The sequence below is a fragment of the Microplitis mediator genome, chromosome 5 (genome assembly GCF_029852145.1).
Source record: "Microplitis mediator isolate UGA2020A chromosome 5, iyMicMedi2.1, whole genome shotgun sequence".
NCBI classification, from domain to species: domain Eukaryota; kingdom Metazoa; phylum Arthropoda; class Insecta; order Hymenoptera; family Braconidae; genus Microplitis; species Microplitis mediator.
The window spans coordinates 7,775,233-7,799,550 of record NC_079973.1 but is presented as its reverse complement, the minus strand read 5'-3'; the positions used below and the strand labels follow the sequence as shown (position 1 = coordinate 7,799,550).

Genomic DNA, 24,318 nt, shown 5'->3' with positions numbered 1-24,318 from the left:
ATCATATATGATTATATATAATCATATATGAAGTTATATATAATCATGCATGATTATATATGGAGTCATATATAATTATATATAATTATATATGACCCCATACATAATTAGATCTGATCATACCTGGCTGTTATAAGCCCATATATAAGTTAAATATTTGTCCTTGAGCTCGAAAACATTATTGTGCATACATTTTCGAGCTCTTCGAGCTCGAAAATACTTTTGTATGCCATTGTTTTCGAAAAAACCATTTTTTAGCATTTCTTTCTCCCACGATATCTCGCGAACGAATTAACCGATTTTGTTGTTGAGGCGGCAATCGACGCGTTTTATTAAGTTCTAGAGATGATTAAATTCCAGAATTAATCGGATGATTCCCTTCGAAAATAATCGAAGAAAACCGTTTTTCACCATTTCTCTCTCGATCGATTTTTCTGGAACGAATAAACTGATTGAGATGGTTGAGGCGGCAATCGACGCGTTTTATTGAATTCTAGTGCTGATTAGATTTTGGAATTGATCGATCGAGTCATTTCTGAAAAATTTAAAAAAAAACTGAAAAAAAATTATTTTTTTTTTGTATTTCTTTTATATCTTAGAGTCCATTTGATCGATCGATTTGAAATTTTCAGAAAAGTTGACGGCCAACAAACTCTTTCGATTGCTACCTCCACCATCTCAATCGGTCAATTCATTAAAAAGATATCAAGAGTTTACATCCATATACACACACACATACATACAGACACTCGGACATCCCTCTAAAAATAATCAGAATAGCTTCCTAGGACCTCAAAACGTCGACATCTGATGAAAACTCGACTTTCGAAAATCGGGGTGAAAACAATAACTTCCCGAATTTTTGAAAATTAACAATTTTCTTAGCGGGAAGTTAAAAAATGTTCGTTTTAAACGAAGCACCCTAATGATTATCTATCTTTAATCGATTTTTCTAAAAATTTAAAAGTATTTCTTGATAATAAAATTACAACGAAAATAATAATCATTTAATGATATTTATTTTTAAATAACAAAAAATACAAAAAAATCTTAACACATAGATGGAGTAAAACATTTGTTTTTATAAATCTAATCGATCAATATGAAATTCACTATCAGTTTTAGGAAATGTATACTCGCAAGTAATCATATCGGTTTTTAAATCTTCACCTAGTAAATTTAGCTCACTTATTTTAGTAGTAAAACAGTGTGAATTTTTACAGTCTTCTATATCATTGGATGATTCATCTGGCTGGACGCGATTTTCGCTCACAACTGTTTTTATTACCGACGTAGTATTTACCGGTAAAAGATTATCTAAAATTTAGGAAAAAAAGGTGTCATTATGTATGCATATATGTAGATTGATAAATTCTAAATTTAAGATCTTTATTTAGGATATTACCATTTTCTATTAGACTTTTCGATTTGACATAAATTTCTTTAGTAATTTCTGTCATTGCAACTTCAATACTCTTCAGCAAATTTTTACTTGATACATCATAAAATTGTATATAATCTGTATTATGTACATAATGTATTAATTTTTCTAAATTTTCTGGAATGTTAAATTTTTTAAATACAATCGCTTCTTCTGGAATATCGTCTGGTTTACAATATGGAAATTCAATAGTAATATATCTTTTATTATTCCATGAATAATTTTCTTTAATCAATCTTAATGCATGATTATCTATATTACGATAAATTATTGGTATATTTGTATCTCTGAGTCGAGGTGATGTAACGACAGCAATTACATCGGCTTTGTGAAATGCAGCATTACACCAAAGTCCTGGATCCTAAATAAATAAAAATTTGAAAAGTATGCAGTCAGTTAATCCAGTGGCTACTACACATAACTGTATTTTTTCTACGTGGTCTATACAAAAAAAAAACCAAAACTTAATAAAAAATTTAGTACATTATATATATTTTTAGAGTATGAGATTTCAACATCATTGATCAATTTCAATTAAACTTTTGACATTTCAGTGGTGATCTTTGAGATAAATATCTCATTGAATATTTTATACCGATTGATAACAAGTTTTCGAGACATAACAAAAAAAAAATTGAAAACTATTTTATTAAAATTTTAATTTTTGGCACAATTACATTTTTATCAAAAAAAAAAAAAAAGTGTGTGCTCCGACGCACGATTGGAGTTTACTCCTTCAAATCGAGTGTCTAAATAGGCACAGAATTAAAGGCTTACTAGTCTAAGAAAAAGATTAATACCATATCAAATGGTAAATAAACGAATCAATGAAGATACCTAAATAATGTATATTTATTCTATTTTAGTCTAGTCGAAAAGTTGAGTTCCTGCGAAAAATAGTTACAGGTCTCCTAAAAATATAGTTTATGGCTTAAACGATCCGGAATGGCGTATAGAAAAAGACGTTTTTTGGATTTTTTTGGAAAAATAAAATTACAATTGTTATGAACAAAAAACCGTTAAAAAAATTAGCCGTCCAGCTTTTTGGTAAAATCTCAAAAAGTATAAGTGATATCTCAACTATTAAAAAAGTTTCTGAAAGAGCAGAAAATTTGAGTAAAAAAGTTTTTGACTCCCCGAATCGTAGCTGCAATATTTATAATTTTAATTTAACTTAATTTTGAACTTTTTTTAAGTTTTGTAAAACATCACTAAAACAAATAATACCGAAATAAATAAATTATGGGATAGAAGTAGACAGCAAAATTAAAAACTTTATGACGTTTTCAGTATTTTTCTCAATAGAAAAAAATTAGATGTAAGTTACGAAAATGTTCGTAATTTTCAGAATTTTTCTCGAATAGAAAAAAACTCAATTTAAGACACAGAAATTGTCGAAATTTTCGATTTTGCGGAGATTTTTTGATGGCTCTCATGTGATTGAAAGTTCCACAAGTGTTCGAATTTGTCTCAAATTTCATAATTCGACTGGTCGAACAATTTTTCGAACTTTTTTTTTTACAAGGGTATCGATAATGGAGATTTTAAATTGTAGTGTTTATTTTTGGTAGTGACTTTGTAATAATTTTTTTGCAGTGAGTATTTTGGAGACGTTTCAACTGAGAGAGTTTCAAACATGGAGTATGTTTTATTAAAGAAATAATTATTTAGGTAGAGAAGCTGTGTCAAACTTTGACTATGTAGAGTTTTAATTTTGTTAGACTTGCGTATGACCAAGTTGTAAATGCGCCGTAATTTAAAAGAAATCGTAGAGTTCTATTATTATAGAGTAATTGAGTATAGTACACACAAATTCAGAAAAAATTTTAGAATTACTAAATAATTATTTTTAAGATCTTGACATATTTAAGCAAATTCAATTATAATTTATATATATACCTTTGTATCAGTTTCGGGAATATCAAGTACATCCATCATTGCATTTATATTACAATTTTTTAAGTACTTTGCTAAATCAGATATTACACTGATGTGTGCCAAATGAGTTGGTGAATACACTAGTAAACAATTTGGTTTTCTATTAATTCTTTTGAAAATTTCTGTAACCGAAAAATATTAATTAATCATTAATTTCAACTTTTTATTAATAAGTCTTTATTAGTAACTGTATTCATTATTTATGGTACCTCTTTTTTGATATAATTTGTAAAAATAATAAATAGCATATAATATCACAGGTGGAATCCACACTACACTAACAATCATAATTAATAAACGTCTCGTTGGTTGTTCTGTAAAAATAATTTTTAATTAACATGATCAATTTTGATATATTTGTATTTAATAATTTTTTCAAACATAAACAAATAGCGTACTTGTGCTAATTACAGGTGATGTGCTATTGACACATCCGTAGTCACCACAGTCTGGATGCATCGCAGATACTTTAAAATAATGAACACCTTCGGTAATAAGAAAATCATATTTTAAATGTTTTTTACCGTTTGCTGTTAAATCAAATGATTTTATTAAATTAGTGTCATTATTTATCATCCAAATTCTATACGTTGTAACATTAAATTTATCTGGCACGGATTGTATATGTATAGAAATTTTAGCGTCTGAAACTTCAATATAAAAAAATGGAACATAATTTTGAACATTTTCGATATTTTCGTCTGAAATTAAAAATAATAATAAATTTTACTATGAATAACTTTTTTTTTATTATTTATTCTACCCTAGCAGCATTGTCTTAAGAAAGTTATACTTCACGAAAGTCTTTAACAAGCCTAGTATGGAAAATTTATACCAGGTTCGAATACCCTGATTAAAAGAAACGATTTGCAATGTTAAATGTCCATAAGAAGGGCAATTCAAAAGTATTCAAAGTATTCAAAATCATTAAAGAGTATTTAAAATTTTTTGTTCTAATCATTTCAAATCGTTTCTTTTAGTATGGGTAAGATATCGTCAATTAATATTTTTGTGTATTTACTTAAGATTTCTTGTAAAAAAAATCTTGCTTCAGACTTCCCTAAGACTGAACATACAGATTTGTGTAAAATTGTTAAGACAAATTTCTAAAAGACTTCCCTAAGAGTGCTACTAGGTATTATTATTATTGATAAACTCACCAATAGATAAATGATCAGGAACTTGGAACACTAACTTCTTACTGTACTCATAATTATCTCCAGCTATAAGATATTCTAGTCTATAAGGAATACCTTCAAATGAAGAATTTGAAAATGGACATGATATGAATAAATTCGGTAATTTATTTATTTCCTTAAGACCACGTAGCTGTATATGTCTGCAATATGATTTTCGTGCTCCTAATTCTTGATATCGAGTAGTCATTCCTGAATATAATTAATATAAACTATAGGCATAGTGACAATTAATAATAATAAATCATGAATTCATTTTCAATTTAGTCAATATTTGATTGAAACATAAACTTACGATTAAAAGCAGCATTATTGATCGTGAGATTGAATGCTGTTACTTTGGTATGATATTCTGGAAATGTTGCAACATATGCAGATAATTTAATATCAGCAAATGGTATTTTCGTTGAAAATGTACGTTCTAAGTTGTGGAACTTGAAATTAACACAATCAATATCTTTTTTAATTGGTGTTATAAGACATCTCGGTTCTTCTGTTGGGAAATCAGTTGTCTATAGAACAAAAAAAATATTTAAGCATGCATAATGTATAGATATTCTTGTTTAGGCGATTTTTATACGATAACAATTATGACCAACATTTAAAATAAACGATTGCTAATGGAAAATGTGAAAAATTCAGGTTTGTTAATTGAAGACGTAGATATATGTATTTACTATAAAAAATATATACAAAAACATTTGTTCATGGAATCTAATACTTTTTTTTATTATTTTGATTGATTTACTTAAAATGGGATTTATTAATTTTGAAAAAGATATCTCTAAATAAAATAATCCATTCAATGAGATTGACATCAAATTCGTGAAGCTTTTTTATGGTCATAAAGCAAGAGTTTAAAATTAAATTCTGAATTAAGACAACATTCATCTACTTGTGATTGATTACAAAAAAAAAAAAAATTCAACTTATATATTTCAATTGCAAACTCAGAGACGCTTTAAGATTATTTCGATTATTCCTATTCATTTCTACACAGACAAAAAATTATCATGAGTCAAGAAAATATATTGGAAGACAAACGTTTTCGGGAAGCAAGTCAAGATTTTCTTGAGCCCAGAGAATTTGTCTTAGTCAGAGAAAATTTCTGCGGTAGCCGAGAAAAGAGAATCATCCGAAAATTCCGAGTATTTCTATTTTTTTCGTGACGGAAAAATGAAAACAAAAAATTAAAGTGGAAACTTTCTTTTCAGAAGTCTGTCGGAATCGTGGAGGAAGTGAGCGGACTTTTTTTTCGAGGCGGGTGTCTTCAGAGCGGTACAACTCACGTCGTAATGAAGATTGTCATTTGGAATTTGTTTCACATACTCTTGAAATATTAATAAATGAATGATAAAAAAACTCAAAGTTCTATCTTTTCATTGGCCGTCCAAAAAAAATCCCAAAAAACGCTTAAAAAGTAGACGGTCACACTAGGGAGCCCCCTCAAGTTTTTATTAATTATAATTAAATCAAAAGGATTTAGATAGTGATTTTCAAAAGTTTTTTCTATATAAGGATTCAAGTGTAATAAAAAAAAATAGATTAATCGGTTTTTTTTTAATTCAATGTGTTTATCAACATCCGTATATACTGACATCACAAAGTTTTTTAACATTTTATTTTTCTTTTCAATAATTATTTTTAAAAAAAGTGATTTGAAATTGAGTTCGTTTTATTCATTATAAAATTATCTTTGCAATGGTACGAATTTTGTTCTATTTGAGAGTATTTGAATGAGCACTGTAAATATGATTTTTACGTGAGTGGATCAGCTGGGACTGAGTAAGTGTTAGCAGAACGCATCTCATTGCTTTGCAATTAAGTTGTGCAATATATTTTCACGAACATATGAGTCAATGGTAATTATGATTGCGAGAAACCAGAAAATTAGTCAAGAATTACTAATTAATCAATTAAATTTTTTATGCTCTACTATTGATTACTGTATGTTAAATATATAGAAGTTAAAATATTTAAGGAGACATTTCATGATTAAAATTAATTCACGATATTATTAAAAAGTTTCAAAATTTTGAGTTGTCACAAATAAAATCCCTGATTCATTTTCGAAATTTCTTGATATTTACCGGTTGCATTAAATTCCCTGATAATTTTCAAATTTCCCGGTTTGTGGCCACTGTCTTTGCCGGTTGATTCGCTCAAGTATACAATAAAAAACAATTAAATATACATTTTTGTTTTGTGTATGAACGATTTAAAAATTCAAAAATTAATTTTATTCTATGATAATTAAGTATATACTTCAGTTTCAAGTTTATTTTTTTTTCCTTTTAACAAAAATATGTTTTTTCTATTCAAAATTTGAAGAACAGATGTTAAGTCTAAAAAAAACGAGTAAATTTTTACTGCTTACTGTTTTATGACAGAAACCAGAGTAGCACTCTTTCGATGCATGTATACTCGTTAAAAAACAAAATATAAAAATCACTAGAATACGCAGTTTACTTGTGCACATTTTATTCAGTTATTATTATAAAAAAAAAAAAAAAAAAAAAAAATTGTTCGTCAATTATTTTTTTTCATCATACTTATTATATTTTATTCAGTCTACATATTTATTATTTAAATAATATATTGATTTATTTTTTAATAATTCACATTGTTTATTAATTATAGTATATTTATTGATTTTGTTTACTTTGCGACAATAAAATACGTATTTTTTTACTGGTGACACACAACTACAGCTGACGGATTGAGTAACTGAGCTTATTGACAAAGAGACATTCCCAGAAGACGAAAGGGGGAACATCAGCCATGATCGTAAGAGAATTAACCGCGAAAATTTGAAAAATGAATTCGTTTGATAAATTTTTATAAAAGTCTATCTAAATTACTTTATTTTATTATAAAAATATTTTACTGGGTATTAGGGTGCGTCATTTCGGAGCAAAATTATTTTTTTTTAAGTGCATGTGGAAAAAATCATAGTTCAACACAAAAAAAAATTTTTCGCGCAAGAAAATAAATTCTATGTCGATTACAGACCTAGTTCATTGAAAAATTCGATTTTCCCATTTAAATATAGTGTTTAGGTTTTCACTATATTTAAATGGTGTATTACCGTACGATGGACGGTGTGGCTCAATGTTATAGATCAAATTGAACGGAATATAGTATAGTTTTGGATAGCTCAACTGGTAGAGCACTCGGCGCGATACCGAATTGGTTTGGGTTCGATTCCCAGTTCGGGCTATCTATATTTTTCTCAATTTATCTATAAATTGTCTTATTGAGAAGGTTATTTGCATGTTTGCATGTTTAGGTTTCCACTATATTTAAATCGGCTTCGCCTCGGCCAACAATTACATATGATCTGAGACATTTCTTACTTTACTTCCCTAGGTGTGTAATATACTATTTTTCCTCATCATATTTTTATGCTTAAACAAAATAGTATATTACACCACCAGGGCCGAAAATTCAACTTTCAGCCCTTGTAGTGTAATATACTATTTCTTCATACCTCGGTCAAAAGTACGTACTTTCGTCTCTAATAGCAGGGATGAAAGTTTAACATTTTCTCCCTGTGAGAAGTACACGCGCGCCCTCTGTAACGGAGGGAGGAAAGAATTTCTCATGCGTAATTACACTCGTAACTAGGGAATATTTATTCTGTCGCTATAACAAATTGTTAACCACTGTCATTTCTGTTGCTACCTCTAACCTTAAAAATAATTATCAGTGTTGTTTTGTCGTCTGTTAATTTAATATTAAAGTATTATTAAAGTCAAATCAATAACCTAGTAAAATTATTATTAATTATTATTAATAATTGTGATCATTTAAGTCAAAATGAAAACGATAAAAAAAAACGCAGTAAGAGTTTTTAGCTTAAAATATGTTTTGTTCCATAAATTTTATAATGACTAATTGTTGTTGTGATTGAATGAATAATATAAGTTGTTAAACTAATGAGGATAAATATATCTTTGATAAAATGAAATTAATTTATTTTTAAAAAATATGACCAGTCTTGACTCTTCGAATGTATTTGATGCCTGCCCCCACGACCAGCAGCACTCGCTTCGCTCGTGTCGCAAATGTCGGGGCAGGCATTAAAAACATACTTACCCTAGCAGACCTGATTTACCGTAAATTTACGATAATTTTACCGTAAATCTACCGTAGAATACCGTAAAATTCGAGAAGATTTACCGTAAATTACGGTAAAACCACCGTAAATTACGGTAAATCCACCGATCATATCATTTCTATTTATTTGTAAATAAAAAACATGTACCCGCTTCTTTCTATACTTCAAAAATACCATTTATTTCATATAATATTACAAAGAAAAATTATTTTTCCATAATATCGTACACAATTTATTTAACTATAATATTATACACGGAAAAAAAATTGTAGTTGCTACAACATTTGTAGTTGAGGTTACTACAAGTTGGAGTAAAGAAATGCCAACTCCAACTAGGAGTAACCTCAACCACACACGTGCAATAACGCCCACTACAATCATTAATGTTTACTACAATATTTAGTGGTCAGTACTATTTACGTAGTATCTTTTACCTCATATTAGAGTACCCGCTTCTACGATGGTTTACTACACTATTGTGGTTGGAAGAACCACAATTTTTTTTCCGTGTAGATAAATTTATTTTGATAAAAATATTTTATTTATATATAATTTGAAGATATAACAAAAATTAATAAAAATATCAATAGACTTTGAATATATGATTAAACTTTAAAATTACCATTGAAATATTTTTTCAATCCTTTCCAACATTTGTAATAGTTAGCATCAAGTTTTTTGCTTTCAGCAGCCCAAGAAGTTAAGCCCATACATAATGAAGTTTCAAACATAAATGCCATTGTACCTTCTGCAATTTTTTCAGGTTTTAATTCAGCATTACTAGCACTCTCGAAACATTTAACATCAGGACCATGTGGAGTCATCATAGTATGCAAAGAACCACCTCCAGCTTGAAATCCATCTTCTTTAGCTTCATAACAGCCTTTAATTAATCCCATAAATTCGCTCATACAGTTTCCTAAGGAAAAAAAAAATTAAACAAAATTATTCTATTGTAACAATAATTTCCATGCCTTTTACAAATAAAAAAAAAGTGGGTAGCACAGAAAATACACAATTTCCTCGTCAGTGGGCGTGACAACAGAGAAAAAGGGAAAACTCTACAAAGAAATGATGGAGTATAAGACAATACAGTCTAATAGTCTTATTTTAGAATGATTGACATTCTCGCGTATTAACTATGCAACTTGGTGAATATTCCATGTTTTCTCTTTTATTTAAACAATTAGATCGTTAACTATATTCCACTTTAAATGAAACTTTTTGAATAAGATCTACAAATTTTAATGTAATAAAGTTTAAAAATAATTAAACTACTCACTGTGATAATAAGGTGGACGGAAAGTATTTTCTTGAACAGAGAATCTCGGAGGGAAAATAACAAAATCAGCAATTGCTGTTCCTGGTTTTAATGATGGACAGGTTAAAACAGTGAAAATTGACGGATCCTGTAGATCAAAACGAATTATATATTTATTTATTTTCATACGTTTAATTTTCTATTATTAATTAACTCTCAAAGACACAAATCAGTCTATAGGACCCTAATATTTCTGATCAGCGCAGTAGAAATTAACGTAATTAATATGCAATAATTTTTAATCTCAGGAATTTGGACGAGGTTAAATAAAAGAATTAAATCATTGATTATTTGAACGTTTCGTCAATTATATTTTGACTTCATCAGCAAAACTTAATATAAATTCTTTATGTCCAAATATCACATAAGTTATAATAACAGAACTTGATAGAACTCATCAAGTAACAATAATCCATTTAATTAATATATTATTATGTAAATTTGTGGCAATCAAAGTTGGAGTTAAATATGAACTAGTAATTAATATGTTTACAAGATAAGACATTTTATAGCCATATCAATTAATCATTTGAAAGGAATAGTATCGATTTTTGTCCCTAGCGGATCGGAATTACGGTAAATTACTGTAATTTGCCGTAATTTACGGTATCCGGCAGAATTACCGTAATTTAGGTCAAATTCGGTAATTTACCGCAAATTTGCGGTAAAATGTGGTAACTTACCGTAGTTGGCGGTAAATTGTGTCCTTTTACTGTAATTTACGGCAAAATACAGTAACTCACGGTCAATTGCGGTAAAATACCGTAAATTTTCGGCAAATTATCGAATTTAACCACATAATGATATGGGAATAGTTCCTATACCAATATGGGAACCAATTCCATAATAGTATGGGAACTATTCCCATAATGGAATGTGAACTATTCCTATAATATTATGGGAACTATTCCTATAATGTTATGGGAACTATTCCCATAATATCATAAAAATTTCTTTTTGCAAAATAGTGTAGAAATTTCTCTCATGATAGGGAGAGATTCAAATGAAGTTTCTTCGACGCTTCATTTGTAAAAAAAAAAAAATTTTGGTAAAAATTTTAATGTTTTTGCCAAATGCAAATTTTTTTTTATATGTTTGAATTTCGGTTTTTATATTTAATAATATTTCTGTGTATTGTAGAAGTGATTTCCACACTTTTCTTTCAATTAATATTTTCATGATAGTATGGAAACCATTCCCATAATATTATAGGAATGGTTCCTATATTGGTATTGGAACTATTCCCATAATGGTATTGGAATAGTTACTATAATGTTATGGGAATGGTTCTTATATTTTATGAGAATGGTTTCTATAATTTATAGGAATATTTTCTATACATTATGGGAATAATTCCCATAATTATAGGAACTGCTCCGATAATTTATGGTTGTAATTCCTATATGATGGTGTAGGAAAAAATTTCACAAAATTACGGGAACAGTTACCATAATTGTCTTGCCGTGAAGTCTTTTACATTTCTATAATGAAAATGTTGTCAAACATTAAGTATCTGATGTTTGACATTATTTGATATTAAAAAAAAATAGCATATTTAGAAAGTGAGCATTAAAAAAATAATCAAATATAATTTGTTTAATCATTTTTTCAATTCTCTGATAATTATTTATCGAGAAAAATTACCCTGAAAAAAATAGATCAAATATATTAAAAAAATAAATATTACTGGTTAGAGCTGTAAGATTCTCATGCTACATCAGTATTTGCAGCTATTCAAATGAGATTATTTGAAGAAAAAAATAATAAATATCACTAGATGAAACTGTAAATTTTAATGCGTATCGTGTAATACTTCAAGGAAATGTACGAAAAATTACAGTACGAGACAGTAACTTGAATACATTGTGAGACTGCAATATTACAAATTTAAAATGTAAAACTTACTGCTCAGTCCCAATCTGTAATTTTTACAGTTTCGTTTGTGAAGCACTGCGTTGCTATTTTAAAATGTAATAAATACCCAACAGAAAGTCAATTATTCCTGTTTTTTTTTTCGTGCAAAAACTGAATAGCTATGAGAGATATCTGGAGTTAAATATTTAAGAACTAGATCCAGAAATTTGGAATGTAAAATTATCTGGGGTCTTTTGGGCTCTGTGTGAACCTCAAGGGTTAATAAAAATTTATTATCGCAACTTACGCAATGATCAAATGAAACTGAATTAATGACCATGAAATCATTCAAATTATATTTATAAGGAACATAATTTCCATGCCAAGCAACAACATCAAATGGACTATGGTTTTGTGTAGATACAAACAATTCGCCTTGATATTTACAATGTATCTTAAATTCTTCTTCGAGATCTTCAAAATATGCAACAGGTGTTAGAAAATCTCTTGGTGCTGCCAAACCATTTGCTCCTATAGCCACATAATCAAATATCAAATTTTTCAAAGATCAAAATAACTTAAAGATTTCATTTTAACTATACTCCTCACAAAAATTAAGGGAGCAAGAAAATTTTTTAAATTTTTTACTGATTTTTGAAAGGCTGTATTTTTGTGAAAAATGATCGTATCGAAAAAATCAAAAAAAGCAAATTAAAGCTTAAAATCTCTAGTTTGAAGATCTTCCAGCAAAATAATTTTTTAAGCCACGGTTTTTGCAGAATCATAAGAAATAGCTCGGACAAAATTATTCTAAATTTTTTGGTTTTGTTTTTTAGGTCTACGGGGCCGGGAAATTTTTTTTCTGAAAAATCAATTTATGGCTCGTTTAGAACATTTATTCAGCTATAATTTGCTTTTTTTGTTCCTCTGTACGACAATTTGCTGCTGAGATATCAGTCTTCAAATGAAAAAGGATCTTTTTGTCTTTGATTATCGATATCTCAGCAACTAATGGTCACACAGTAATTTAAAGGGCAGTTTGAGAAACTTGAATAAATTCCCCACAAGCTTTATTATCAATTTTAAAAAAAAAAAAATTTTTTTCATCCTTAATATCAATTTGAAAAACCTAGAAAAAATGGACAGTTTATGGTTTTTTTCCAAAAACGAGATAAAACAAGAATTTCTTTACATTTTCATTTTTACGTTTTACTCGGGTTTTCTTTTTTTTTTTTCGTTTTTTGGAAATTTTTTTTTTTCTCTTTACCTTACATTTACTGAATAACTAACGGAAAAATGAAAGAAAATCCGAAAAAAATTAATTTTTTCATTTTGGTACTGATTACAGAAATTAACAAAACTTGTTCCTTTAATTGTTTTGTAAAACTTTGAGCAATCGGCCCGGAGAAACGGTTCAATGGATCAATCTGAAAATTTCCAGGGTTTTTAGGGGTACATTAAGCTGTAAAATTACCTGGCAACATTACTTTTTTTATCAATCTTTGCAGAGTAGCGATGAGTTGACTAAAAAACCAGAAAATGGCCATTTTTTGTGGGTTTTTCAAATTGATATTAAGGATGAAAAAAAAATTGTTTTTTTTTTAAATCGATAATGAAGCTTGAGCTGGGGAATTTATTCAAGTTTCTCAAACTGCCCTTTAAATTACTGTGCGACTATTAGTTGCTGAGATATCGATAATCATAGACAAAAAAATCCTTTTTCATTTGAAAACTGACATCTCAGCAGCAAATTGTCGTACAGAGAAATAAAAATAAGCAAATTGTAGCTGAATAAATTTCCTAAACTAGCCATAAATGGATTTTCCTGAAAAAAAATTTCCCGGCCCCGTAGACCTAAAAAACAAAACCAAAAAATTTAGAATAATTTTGTCCGAGCTATTTCTTATGATTCTGCAAAAACCGTGGCTTAAAAAATTATTGTGCTGGAAGATCTTTAAACTAGAGATTTTAAGCTTTAATTTGCTTTTTTTAATTTTTTCGATACGATCATTTTTCACAAAAATACAGCCTTTCAAAAATCAGTAAAAAATTTATAAAATTTTCTTGCTCCCTTAATTTTTATGAGGAGTGTATTTAAATCAACATACCAATTGGCCCAAGATTCGGTAACTGAAAATGATTATCAAAAACTTCTAAAATATATCCGCGTGATGGCCCCAAAACATTTACAGAAAATTTCATTCCCTGTTGAATTACACAAATTTCATTTGGTTCACAGTTCAATTTGCCGAATTCCGTTGTTATTAATAAATTTCCCAACTGGGGTACTAAAATATAATAATGTAATGTAAATTATTATTTATACAAACACCCATATATAGAAAACAATCATACCAAAAAAGTTCATGGCAGTTAAATTTTTTTTTACTCATGAATGTTTTCAAAGTTCAACAAATGATCAGCTAAAAATTCAGAATTGTCTCAAATTTGGAAGTTCACGGCTATGAACCTGTTTGGAACATTTTTAGAATGATTTTTATTTTTATTGGGGCATATTAATAAAAAAATTAAACTATACCGATTAATAAATCTCCATCTGCATTATAAAAAGCTGAATTTTTCATAGAAGCATTGCATAAATAAACATGAATAGCTACTCCATGACGACTACGAGAATCTCCAGCACCACAAAGCGTATGAAGACCTTCAACGAAGTCAACTGGTAGGTCTTGACGTGTTGGTAAGTCAAATGCGTTCCATCGTAGCTATAAATATATTACATACTCACTTAGCTTTCTACAATAGATTGTTCTTTTTTTTCTTATTTCGTACGACTTATTTTATTGACATAACAAGTATGATTAATATGACCTGACATTTTTTAAGAAACTAAATGAATCTATCAATTTATATCAAGAGTCATATTTACTATTGATCTCAATATAAAATTTGTTATTAAATATTAGATGTTTTTTTTTTTTTTAAGTGATTGATTTAATAAAATTATTAAATTTACCGGATTGGGATCAGCTATTTTCCATTCATGTGTAAGATTATTTGTTTTAATGCGCTCATGAAGTGTACGGCATACTGATGGCTTTATACGGTAAAACCACGTTCTTTTATTTTCTTCACGTGGTGCTTTAACAATAAAAATAAGTGTAGATAAATTACTCTGCATAATTATAAATATTAAATGCAGATAATTAAAAAATAAAAGAAACATTCAAATCTTTTCGTAACTCATCTTAAGTAAATTAAAAAATTTATTAGTAAAGTAACAGAATTTAAATTGAATAATAAAAAAAATACAATTGAAGTTTAAGAACATTTAATGATTATTATTAAATAAAAAAGAATTATATAAACTGAACAGATGTATGAACTCACCAGTGAATGCAGTCCCAGACAATTGCTCAGCATAAAGACCATAAGGACATTTCTGTGGATTATTTTGACCTACTGGCAATGCACCTGGACAACGAGGGTCTTCACTTGCAAATTCATTACCAAACCCTGATAAATACTGTAATTCAAATTAATTACTTATTTATTATTTTTTTTTAATTCCCGCCAAGGAAATTTCAAATTTTCAAAAAAAAGGAAGTTATTGGTTTCGGTCCGATTTTCGAAAATCGAGTTTTCATCAGATGTCGACGTTTTGAGGTCCTAGGAAACTATTCTGACTATTTTTAGAATGATCTCCGAGTGTCTGTATGTATGTGTGTGTGTGTGTGTGTGTGTGTGTGTGTGTGTGTGTGTGTGTGTGTGTGTGTGTGTGTGTGTGTGTGTGTGTGTGTGTGTGTGTGTGTGTGTGTGTGTGTAATCTTTTTTTTGTCCGACGATATCTTTGGAACGAATCAACCGATTTGAACGTATTTGGTGGCAATCGGAAGGGCTCACCAAAACTTACACTGAAAAAAATAATCGCTAGCTGCTAGCGATTTTTTTCTTTAGCAGCTAGCGATTTTTAATCGTTAGCTGCAAGCGATTATTTCGCTAGCGGCTAGCGATTTTTTCTTTAGCAGCTAGCGATTTTTTATCGTTAGCTGCAAGCGATTTTTTCTTTAGCAGGTAGCGATTTAAAATCGCTTGCTGGAAGCGATTATTTCGCTAGGTGGAAGCGATTTTTTCTTTAGCAGGTAGCGATTAAAAATCGCTTGCTGGAAGCGATTTTTTCTTTAGCAGGGAGCGATTAAAAATCGCTTGCTGGAAGCGATTTTTTCTTTGGCAAGGAGCGATTAAAAATACTGTTTATATCATTGAAATAAATTTATAAATATATATTTATATATTCATATATATATATATATATATACATAAATATTTATATATATATAAATATATATATATATATATATTTATATTTATATATATTTGTATATATTTATATATATATATATATATATATATATATATATATATATATATGTATATATATATATATGAATATATAAATATATATTTATATATATGTATAAATATATATGAATATGTATATTTATAAATTTATTTCAATGATATAAACAGTATTTTTAATCGCTCCCTGCCAAAGAAAAAATCGCTTCCGGCAAGCGATTTTTAATCGCTACCTGCTAAAGAAAAAATCGCTTCCAGCTAGCGAAATAATCGCTTCCAGCAAGCGATTTTTAATCGCTAGCTGCAAATGAAAAAATCGCTAGCAGCTAGCGAAATAATCGCTTCCAGCAAGCGATTTTTAATCGCTAGCTGCAAATGAAAAAATCGCTAGCAGCTAGCGAAATAATCGCTTGCAGCTAACGATTAAAAATCGCTAGCTGCTAAAGAAAAAATCGCTAGCCGCTAGCAAAATAATCGCTTGCAGCTAACGATTAAAAATCGCTAGCTGCTAAAGAAAAAAATCGCTAGCAGCTAGCGATTTTTTTTTTCAGTGTAGAGTTGATTAGATTTTGGGGTAGATTGGTCATGTAGTTTACGAGTTATACGAAGAATAAAAATAAAAATTTTTTTTTGTGGAGCAGAGAGGCCCCCCTTCAAAAAATGAATTTTTTTTTTTTAATTGTTTTTATCATTAAGAATGTTTTTCTTTATCGTGACAACTATTTTTGGTTTTGTAATACTCACAAATCATTTTTAACTTCCCGCTAAAAAATTGAAAATTTTCAAAAATTCGGGAAGTTATAGGTTTCGCTCCGATTCATAAAAATCGAATTTTCATCAGATGTCGACGTTTTGAGGTCCTAGGAAGCTATTCTGACTAATTTCAAGATGATGTCCGAGTGTATGTGTGTATGTTCGTACGTATGTAAATACCTGTATCTTTTGAACGGATGAACCGATTTTGAACTTTAAGGAGTCATTCGACGCGGCTTGTCAATATTTTAAACCTGTGAGAAATTGAGCTTGATCGGTAGGGCTTGTTCAGAGATATTCCAAAAATAAAATTGTTTCAAAAATGTTTTTTTTTTATAACTTTTAACGTACTCGATGGATTGATCCCAAAATCAACTGGGCTTTAGAGCTGTATAAGCCGCGTCGAATGCCTCCTCAACCATCAAAATAGGTTCATTCGTTCAAGAGAAACCGTTGTCGAAAGAATTAAAAAAAATTTTTTTTTTTAGTTTTTTTGAAATATCTCAAAATCGACTCTATAAATCGAATTCAAAATTTGATCAGCTTTAGAACTTGATAAAACGCGTCGATTGCCACCTCAACCGTCTTAATCGGTTTATTCGTTTGGGAGATATCGTTGAAGAAAAAATGGTGAAAAACCATTTTTTTTTAAACGAACGGCATACAAAAGTATTTTTGAGCTCGAAGAGCTCGAAAATGTATTCTCGACAAAGTTTTCAAGCTCAAGGAGCTCGAAACAACGGGAAGTTTTAGGGCTGGCCCGCAGGGTCAACCGATAGACCGATTTTTTTTTCTCTTTACCTTACATTTACTGAATAACTAACGCAAAAATGAAAGAAAATCCGAAAAAAATTGATTTTTTCATTTTGGTAATGATTACACCAATTAAGGAACAAAACTTGTTCCTTTAATTGCTTTGTAAAACTTTGAGCAATCGGCCCGGACAAACGGTTGAATGGATCAATCTGAAAATTTTCAGGGTTTTTGGGGGAACATTAAGCTGCAAAATTACCTGGCAACATTATTTTTTTTTATCAATATTTACAGAGTAGCGATGAGTTGACTAAAAAACCAGAAAATGGCCAGTTTTTAAGGGTTTTTCAAATGGATATCAAGGATGGAAAAAATTAAAAATGAAACTTGTAGGGAATTTATTCAAGTTTCTTAAACTGCCCTTTAAATTACTGTGTGACCATTATTTGCCGAGATATCAATAATCAAAGACAAAAGGATCCTTTTTCATTTGAAGGCTGATATCTCAGCAGCAAATTGTCGTACAGAGAAACGAGAAAAAGCAAATTGTAGCTGAATAAATTTCCTAAACGAGCCATGAATTCGTTTTTTTTTTAAATTTTTCCCGGCCCCGTAGACCTAAAAAAGCAAAACCAAAAAATTTAGAAAAATTTCGTCTCGAGCTTTTTCTCATGATTCCGCAAAAACCGTGGCTCAAAAAAATATTTTACTGAAAGATCTTTAAACTAGAGATTTCAAGCTTCAATTTGGTTTTTTTTTATTTTTTCGATACGATCATTTTTCACGAAAATAGAGCCTTCCAAAAATCACTAAAAAATTTATAAAATTTCGTTGTTCCTTTAATTTTTTGGATAAGTGTAGATGTAAGGTAAGAGACCCAGTACCTGATCAGGGAACTAGTACCTGATCACTCCGTGTATTTGAATATCTATATTTAATCAAATTTGGTAGATATAGATATACAAATACACGGAGTGATCAGGTACTAGTTCCCTGATCAGGTACTGGGCCTCTTATCTTATTATCATAAATTTATAATCAACAAAATCCATTACACACTTTGGTATCTTTTTTTTGCTCATATCTACATACAGCGTATATATGAGACATAATAAACTTGCAAAAAATTTTGAATTGAAAAAAAAAAAATATTAAAACTAAAAAGTACTGTAAAAATATATTAATCACACCTTAAGTTCTTCATTCATTATAATGATAAAAAGTGAAAACAATAATTATTAGACAAATTCTTTCACTGGTTAGTTGAATATCGAATATTAACAAATACTGAAGATCTTTCTGGTGTCTCGCGTTTTATAGAAAACACCCGATGACCTTAAAGTAAAGTTATAATGTGTAAAAGATTGTGACGACTTTAAACATGTTTACGCGACTTGATATCAACCAATCAGCGCTACTGATAGCGGTCCATGTTATTTAATTCCTGTAATATAATTTGCATACTACACAAACTTGTTTACATTTTAAAAATCGTTTTTTTTTTTTAATATTTACTTCGAGTCTATAAAAATATTATGAAAAAAACAACAACAAAAAATATGTAATAATGAATGAATAATTATTAATGATATTAGTTGTTAAGTAAAGGCCATAGGGGTATAAGTATGGTGAATCGGCCCCAGAAAGATATTTGAATGATACTTGGCGGATATGTAGGTACTAATAAAATACTAAAATCCTGAAAATTTCAGACGTCTAACTAAATCCGTTTTATAATTATCTATCTTTAATACCAGAGACTCATTACTAAAAAAACTTATGAAAAGTACCACTAAGGTTAAGAAAAAATGATCGTGAGCAGCCCATACTCCAGGGACCAACAATTAAAAATACTTTTGTGACAATTATAGCTATTTTTTAAGTTAAATATTGCAGCTAACTATGTAACAAAAAGACCTTGTATGAATTTTGCAAATAAACTTAATTTAAAAAAAAATAGGTCTAAGGCGCCGGACACTTCGCACTCGAAAGGACTCGGGTTCGAATCCAACTAGCGAACGATTATTATTTTATTCTTTTATTTAAGATTTCTCTTCAAATTTTACAATGTTCACATCGTAATTTATATTAAAGAGCTTAAGACTTGGTATTATTTGTCTGAAGTATTATTTCTTAAATGAAATTTCCAACGCTACATCATAAAAATTACAATGTTAAAAGTCTAGTCCACCACTACAATAATCAATAGGACAAATTACGATGTTAGAATCGTAAATTTAACTAGAATTTTTTTTCCGTGTATGAGACAGTGCGACAGTTTAATAGAATGTCTGATACATAGTTCATACATCATTTCGGTGCAAAGAGATTTTCGACACGTTCTTATTAACTCGCTTACATGTATGCCTAAAATAGGTTTAAAAAATTGGTCTATAAATGTATATTTAACCGTGTGTTTGGAAATTTTTTCACTTGAGTGTTTAGAAAAATTCTACAATTATCTGCACTAAGTTGATTAAATTTTTGAAACTTTGAATACTTTTCATATTGTTTCGCTTTTTGAAAAATCCTAGACTTATCGAGGACATCGACAATAATTCTAGACTGCTTGTAAGATCTACATTTTTTTGTCTGCAGATATTAATATATCTACCGTTAAGTTAGTAAATATTCCTGAAGCAAGTTGAGAAAAAATGTTACACAAATGTACTAGTTATTTATCGCCAAAATATCAGACTTTGAAAGATTTATAGCTGGTAATTTCCCAAGAAATCATGATCAATTGACAATATTTCAACCGTGATAATGCAAAACTGCAAGGGGATTCTTTGATTGAAAATTCTAGAACCTCCAGAAACATTAAAAAATAAAATAAAATATTATAGGAAATTCTATGAAAAAAATTATGAAATCTTCGGTACTTAAAAAATTCATAACAAAATAACTATGTTCAGTAGCGTGGGTTCGAACATTAATATATTTAATTTGAGTTTAATATTTTTTAAAAAATTATGTTACCACTTAGTGTTACACTATTACATACAGTATTCAATAATTGGTACTAACTATTTGATTATCTAAATTTCTAAACATTAGAAATGAATATTAAAATGTATTTTAAAACATTATATTAGTTTAGTTACCAATAAGTATATTTATAATTATTGTAATACATATTGCATGATGATAGTTTGAAATATTTGTCTCATCTTCAGTGATACTCTACGCGGATATCCGTGTAACTGCAACATAAATGTACCGTGTGTGTTTAGATGTGAGGTATTTCTATACAGCCATAGCAATGGCAAGAGCATCAACATAAAATGCACAGGTAAAAGCAATACCATAGACATATGAGTTTGTTGGAGGGAATTTCAGAAAGAGAAAGAGTTATTAAAGGAAGACATTGACGAGTGAAAAAAGAAAGAGAGAATTGAACAGCATCGAGGCATGAGAAGCATGAGGCTTAATCCCGTAGCGACCAGCTCACCAGTTGGTGGTTTAGAATCAACCAGGTGAACTAAGAGCTGAAAAGCATATATACACAACACGAGAGTCCCGGTCTGCCGCCTCGGACACTCTAGTGTCGGTTATAAGTTCGTTGTCCGAGAGACTCCGATTTCATCATTGTCTCTCATTTAATAACGTGTCGCCATTGCATCTTAATCGTTTTATTTTTAAATTTAACTTTATACTAATACCGGTAATTTCAGAAATAATTTAAAAAAAAAAATATATATATATAAATATATGTACTTTTTATTACAAGTTCTAGATAAATCAGTTTAATAACAAACAAATAATTCAACAATTTTAATCAATATGTTATTCAGTGACTTGTGTATTAATTAAGTTAAAGTAAATTGATTAATTATTAAAAAATTACTCTCATGTTATATTGAGTAAAAACTTAAAGTTATTGTTAAATTTATAAATAAACTGTTAATAGTGACAATTGGATTTTTATAAATAAATTCGAAAGTTGATATAGGTCAGTAAAAATTTTATTCTATTTTTCCACAGTAATTTTTTAAGAAAACATTTACTTATTTATAATCACATTCAATATTTTACTAACAAATTAATTTATAAGAAAAAATGATATTGATATTTAGCTATAAATATTTACGTTTGATTTTATTTTTATAATTTGATGTATGTACTTACACTTACTATTTATCTTAAATTATTTGCAAAGTGATATTTACTCATAAAATTAGATAAATAGTATATTCATTTATTTATATAAAAATTTATTATTTTTATTTAAATTGTGAGAACTAATGTCCCACAGAAGTGTTACAAACTAATACACACATAACACGACGTTATTCGCTTAGTCAACTAAGACGGAAACTGGGATATAAAACGCACGCGCGTGTAACTTAACAATATCTTTCTCTCCGTGTGATCCGGAAGTAGGTTATCGGTAAGATACAACTAGCGGTTGTACATGATTTTAAAATATTATTATAAATTCATTTAATGTCACTACTATTAATTGAATAATACAATTACCATAATTACAAATATAATAAAATATGTACTTGATATACTTATTTTGAATATGTCATTAAATATAGAAAAGTAATTTAATTTTTTTCTTACTGTAATTTAACGCTCCATTTTGTACATTTCTCTTATTCAATTTAATGCGTGAGAAATCGAATTTAAATTTAAAAATATATATTTTTGCATGAGAGAAAATAATTTATTTGCTTTTTGTGTAATTGTTATTATTTCAGTCAATTATTCATTTCATTTAAAATGAATAAAGTAAGTGTTTAAATATATAATATATTATTTACTTTTATCCGGTCTATTTATCTTGAAGTTGTCGTGAGAAAATATGTAATGTGCCGCCCCAGGAAATACAATATAAGTAGAGTAGCTTTTCACAGGTCGAAAAGAATTGAGAGGTCGCGTGTATTGTGTGAGACAATGAATCTTATTAGTAAAAATAATAAATGTGTCTGATTAGTAAAAACGAACAATAAAAGTTAGCATGTGATATTATTTAAACTAACGAATCGATTGCAATAATTTATGTAGCAATCATCAAATACTTTAAAGCTACAGGGCCAGTATCAGTTTTGGAACATATGAGGAATTACAATATGAGTTATCTGAGAAAAATCAAGTAAATTGTTATTTTTTAAATTTTTCATCACCGATATTCTTCGAACTAATTAACCGATTTTGATGCTTGAGGCGGCATTCAACACAGTTTTTCAGCTTTTAACGCTAAAACATCATTAGAATCAATGTTTCGCGATTTTTTACTTCATTCAATATTTGGTCTTTTATGAGTACAATGTGCATAATAATAATTATAGTAAAGAAGACTCTTTTTTCAACAATCAAAAGCAATATGTCACTTATTTTTAGGCAGAAACCGTTTTCTAATTTTTAAAATTAATGGGACACCTCAAGATAGTAAGATAACTTTTTTTTCTCACTCTATCCTAATATATATAGATATAGTATTTGCTCTAAACTTGATCGAGATTGCCACTACAGTTTTAGGACAATGTTTAAATGAAGTGTTATTTATACACAAGTTAAATAATGATCGTTGATTACATTTTTTTCATTTATCAATTACTCATATATTTATTAAAACTGTTTTTATGAAACACCTGCGATAATAATTTATTTGTTACAATGTTTCAAAATTTATATTTTATGATAAATATTTTATTATTATTATTAAATATAATTAAAAATATTGTTCTATATTTCTCAAAAATTAACATTTTTTTTATTTACTGTAAGTGATTTGATATATTGTCATGAAGAATTTAATATTCACAATGTTCAACTGTCATTTATCTTCTACGAGGAAAAAAATTTGTATTTATATATTTTGCATCAACATATTAAATAATTATGTATTTTACAAAATAAAAATTCTTACGTGGTTCAGAAAATTATATTCTTTCGATCATTAATTCTGATTAATCAAAAGTAATAATTTAACTAATGTTAGTATATATAAATATACAAATGACAAAGAGTACCAAGTTACCAACACTGCGATTTTTTATTTCATGAATTAATGAGCAAGTTATTATCATTAAAACAACATTAATAAACAACTCAATTTTATTAAAGTAAAAAAGAAATTTTATAAATTAATTACTTAAATAATAAATAAAAATCACTTAATATATTTCTTGCTCTCACAAATTTATTTAAAATAATCGTAATGATCGAAAATAAGAAGTGGAACGTGACAAAGTAACTAAATAAATCTAAAGTAATAAAACTATATGTATACATCACATATATTTTTAAATAACTTAATTTCTTTTAAAAAATTGATTTCTTATGTTTATAGATAAAATGAAATTCGAAAATCAACACTTTCTCTTCTTTCTCCATACACTTGTCTTTCGTCTATTTATTCATTTCTTTTACATGTTTGTTTTGTATTATTCAATTAGCTGTGACACGTGATATTAGCATACTTTGAATATTTTTATGTTAATAATATAATAAGAATAAAGGAGACCGGGGCAAAATGAGACACCATTGTTTTGGTAGGTATTTAGAACAAAATAACACCCCATTTTTAAGACAAAAACAATTTTATATTCCGTTTAAAAATTATTATTTGTAGTTTGTAAAAAAGGACGGGGTCAGTTGACCAGCTTGGGTA

The 24,318-nt window shown here is 28.3% G+C and overlaps 3 protein-coding genes across 5 annotated transcripts in view; 1 reads left to right on the top strand and 2 right to left on the bottom strand.

Annotated features, from left to right (window-relative positions):
• Window positions 1-1,038: 1,038 nt before the first annotated feature.
• LOC130667741 (uncharacterized) lies at window positions 1,039-7,307 on the bottom strand. 3 transcript variants are annotated; one of them, XM_057469567.1, is made up of 8 exons: window positions 6,666-6,818; window positions 4,871-5,087; window positions 4,540-4,767; window positions 3,778-4,080; window positions 3,589-3,693; window positions 3,341-3,501; window positions 1,406-1,802; window positions 1,039-1,317 (listed from the first exon to the last, which is right to left on the bottom strand). In XM_057469567.1, the coding sequence occupies exons 1-8, from the start codon at window positions 6,672-6,674 to the stop codon at window positions 1,082-1,084; spliced, it is 1,656 nt and encodes a 551-aa protein (XP_057325550.1). In that variant the 5' UTR covers window positions 6,675-6,818; the 3' UTR covers window positions 1,039-1,081. The 3 variants fall into 3 exon arrangements, with proteins under 3 accessions (XP_057325550.1, XP_057325551.1, XP_057325549.1); XM_057469566.1 differs by lacking the exon at window positions 6,666-6,818 and adding an exon at window positions 6,953-7,307 and having other exon boundaries at window positions 1,040-1,317; XM_057469568.1 differs by lacking the exon at window positions 6,666-6,818 and having other exon boundaries at window positions 4,540-4,787; window positions 4,871-5,006.
• A 1,542-nt stretch (window positions 7,308-8,849) lies between these two features.
• LOC130667742 (homogentisate 1,2-dioxygenase) lies at window positions 8,850-19,024 on the bottom strand. Its single transcript, XM_057469569.1, has 8 exons — window positions 18,887-19,024; window positions 15,222-15,357; window positions 14,848-14,972; window positions 14,410-14,596; window positions 13,979-14,158; window positions 12,178-12,401; window positions 9,978-10,104; window positions 8,850-9,614 (listed from the first exon to the last, which is right to left on the bottom strand). Exons 1-8 carry the CDS (start codon window positions 18,902-18,904, stop codon window positions 9,301-9,303), a joined length of 1,311 nt encoding a protein of 436 aa, XP_057325552.1. The 5' UTR covers window positions 18,905-19,024; the 3' UTR covers window positions 8,850-9,300.
• A 2,102-nt stretch (window positions 19,025-21,126) lies between these two features.
• The window catches only part of LOC130667740 (uncharacterized ENTR1 family protein), a 33,618-nt gene continuing 30,426 nt past the window's right edge, over window positions 21,127-24,318 (top strand). The window contains exon 1 of the mRNA XM_057469564.1: window positions 21,127-21,648. The gene's annotated coding sequence lies outside the window, so the exon portion shown is untranslated. The remainder of the gene's footprint in view (window positions 21,649-24,318) is intronic.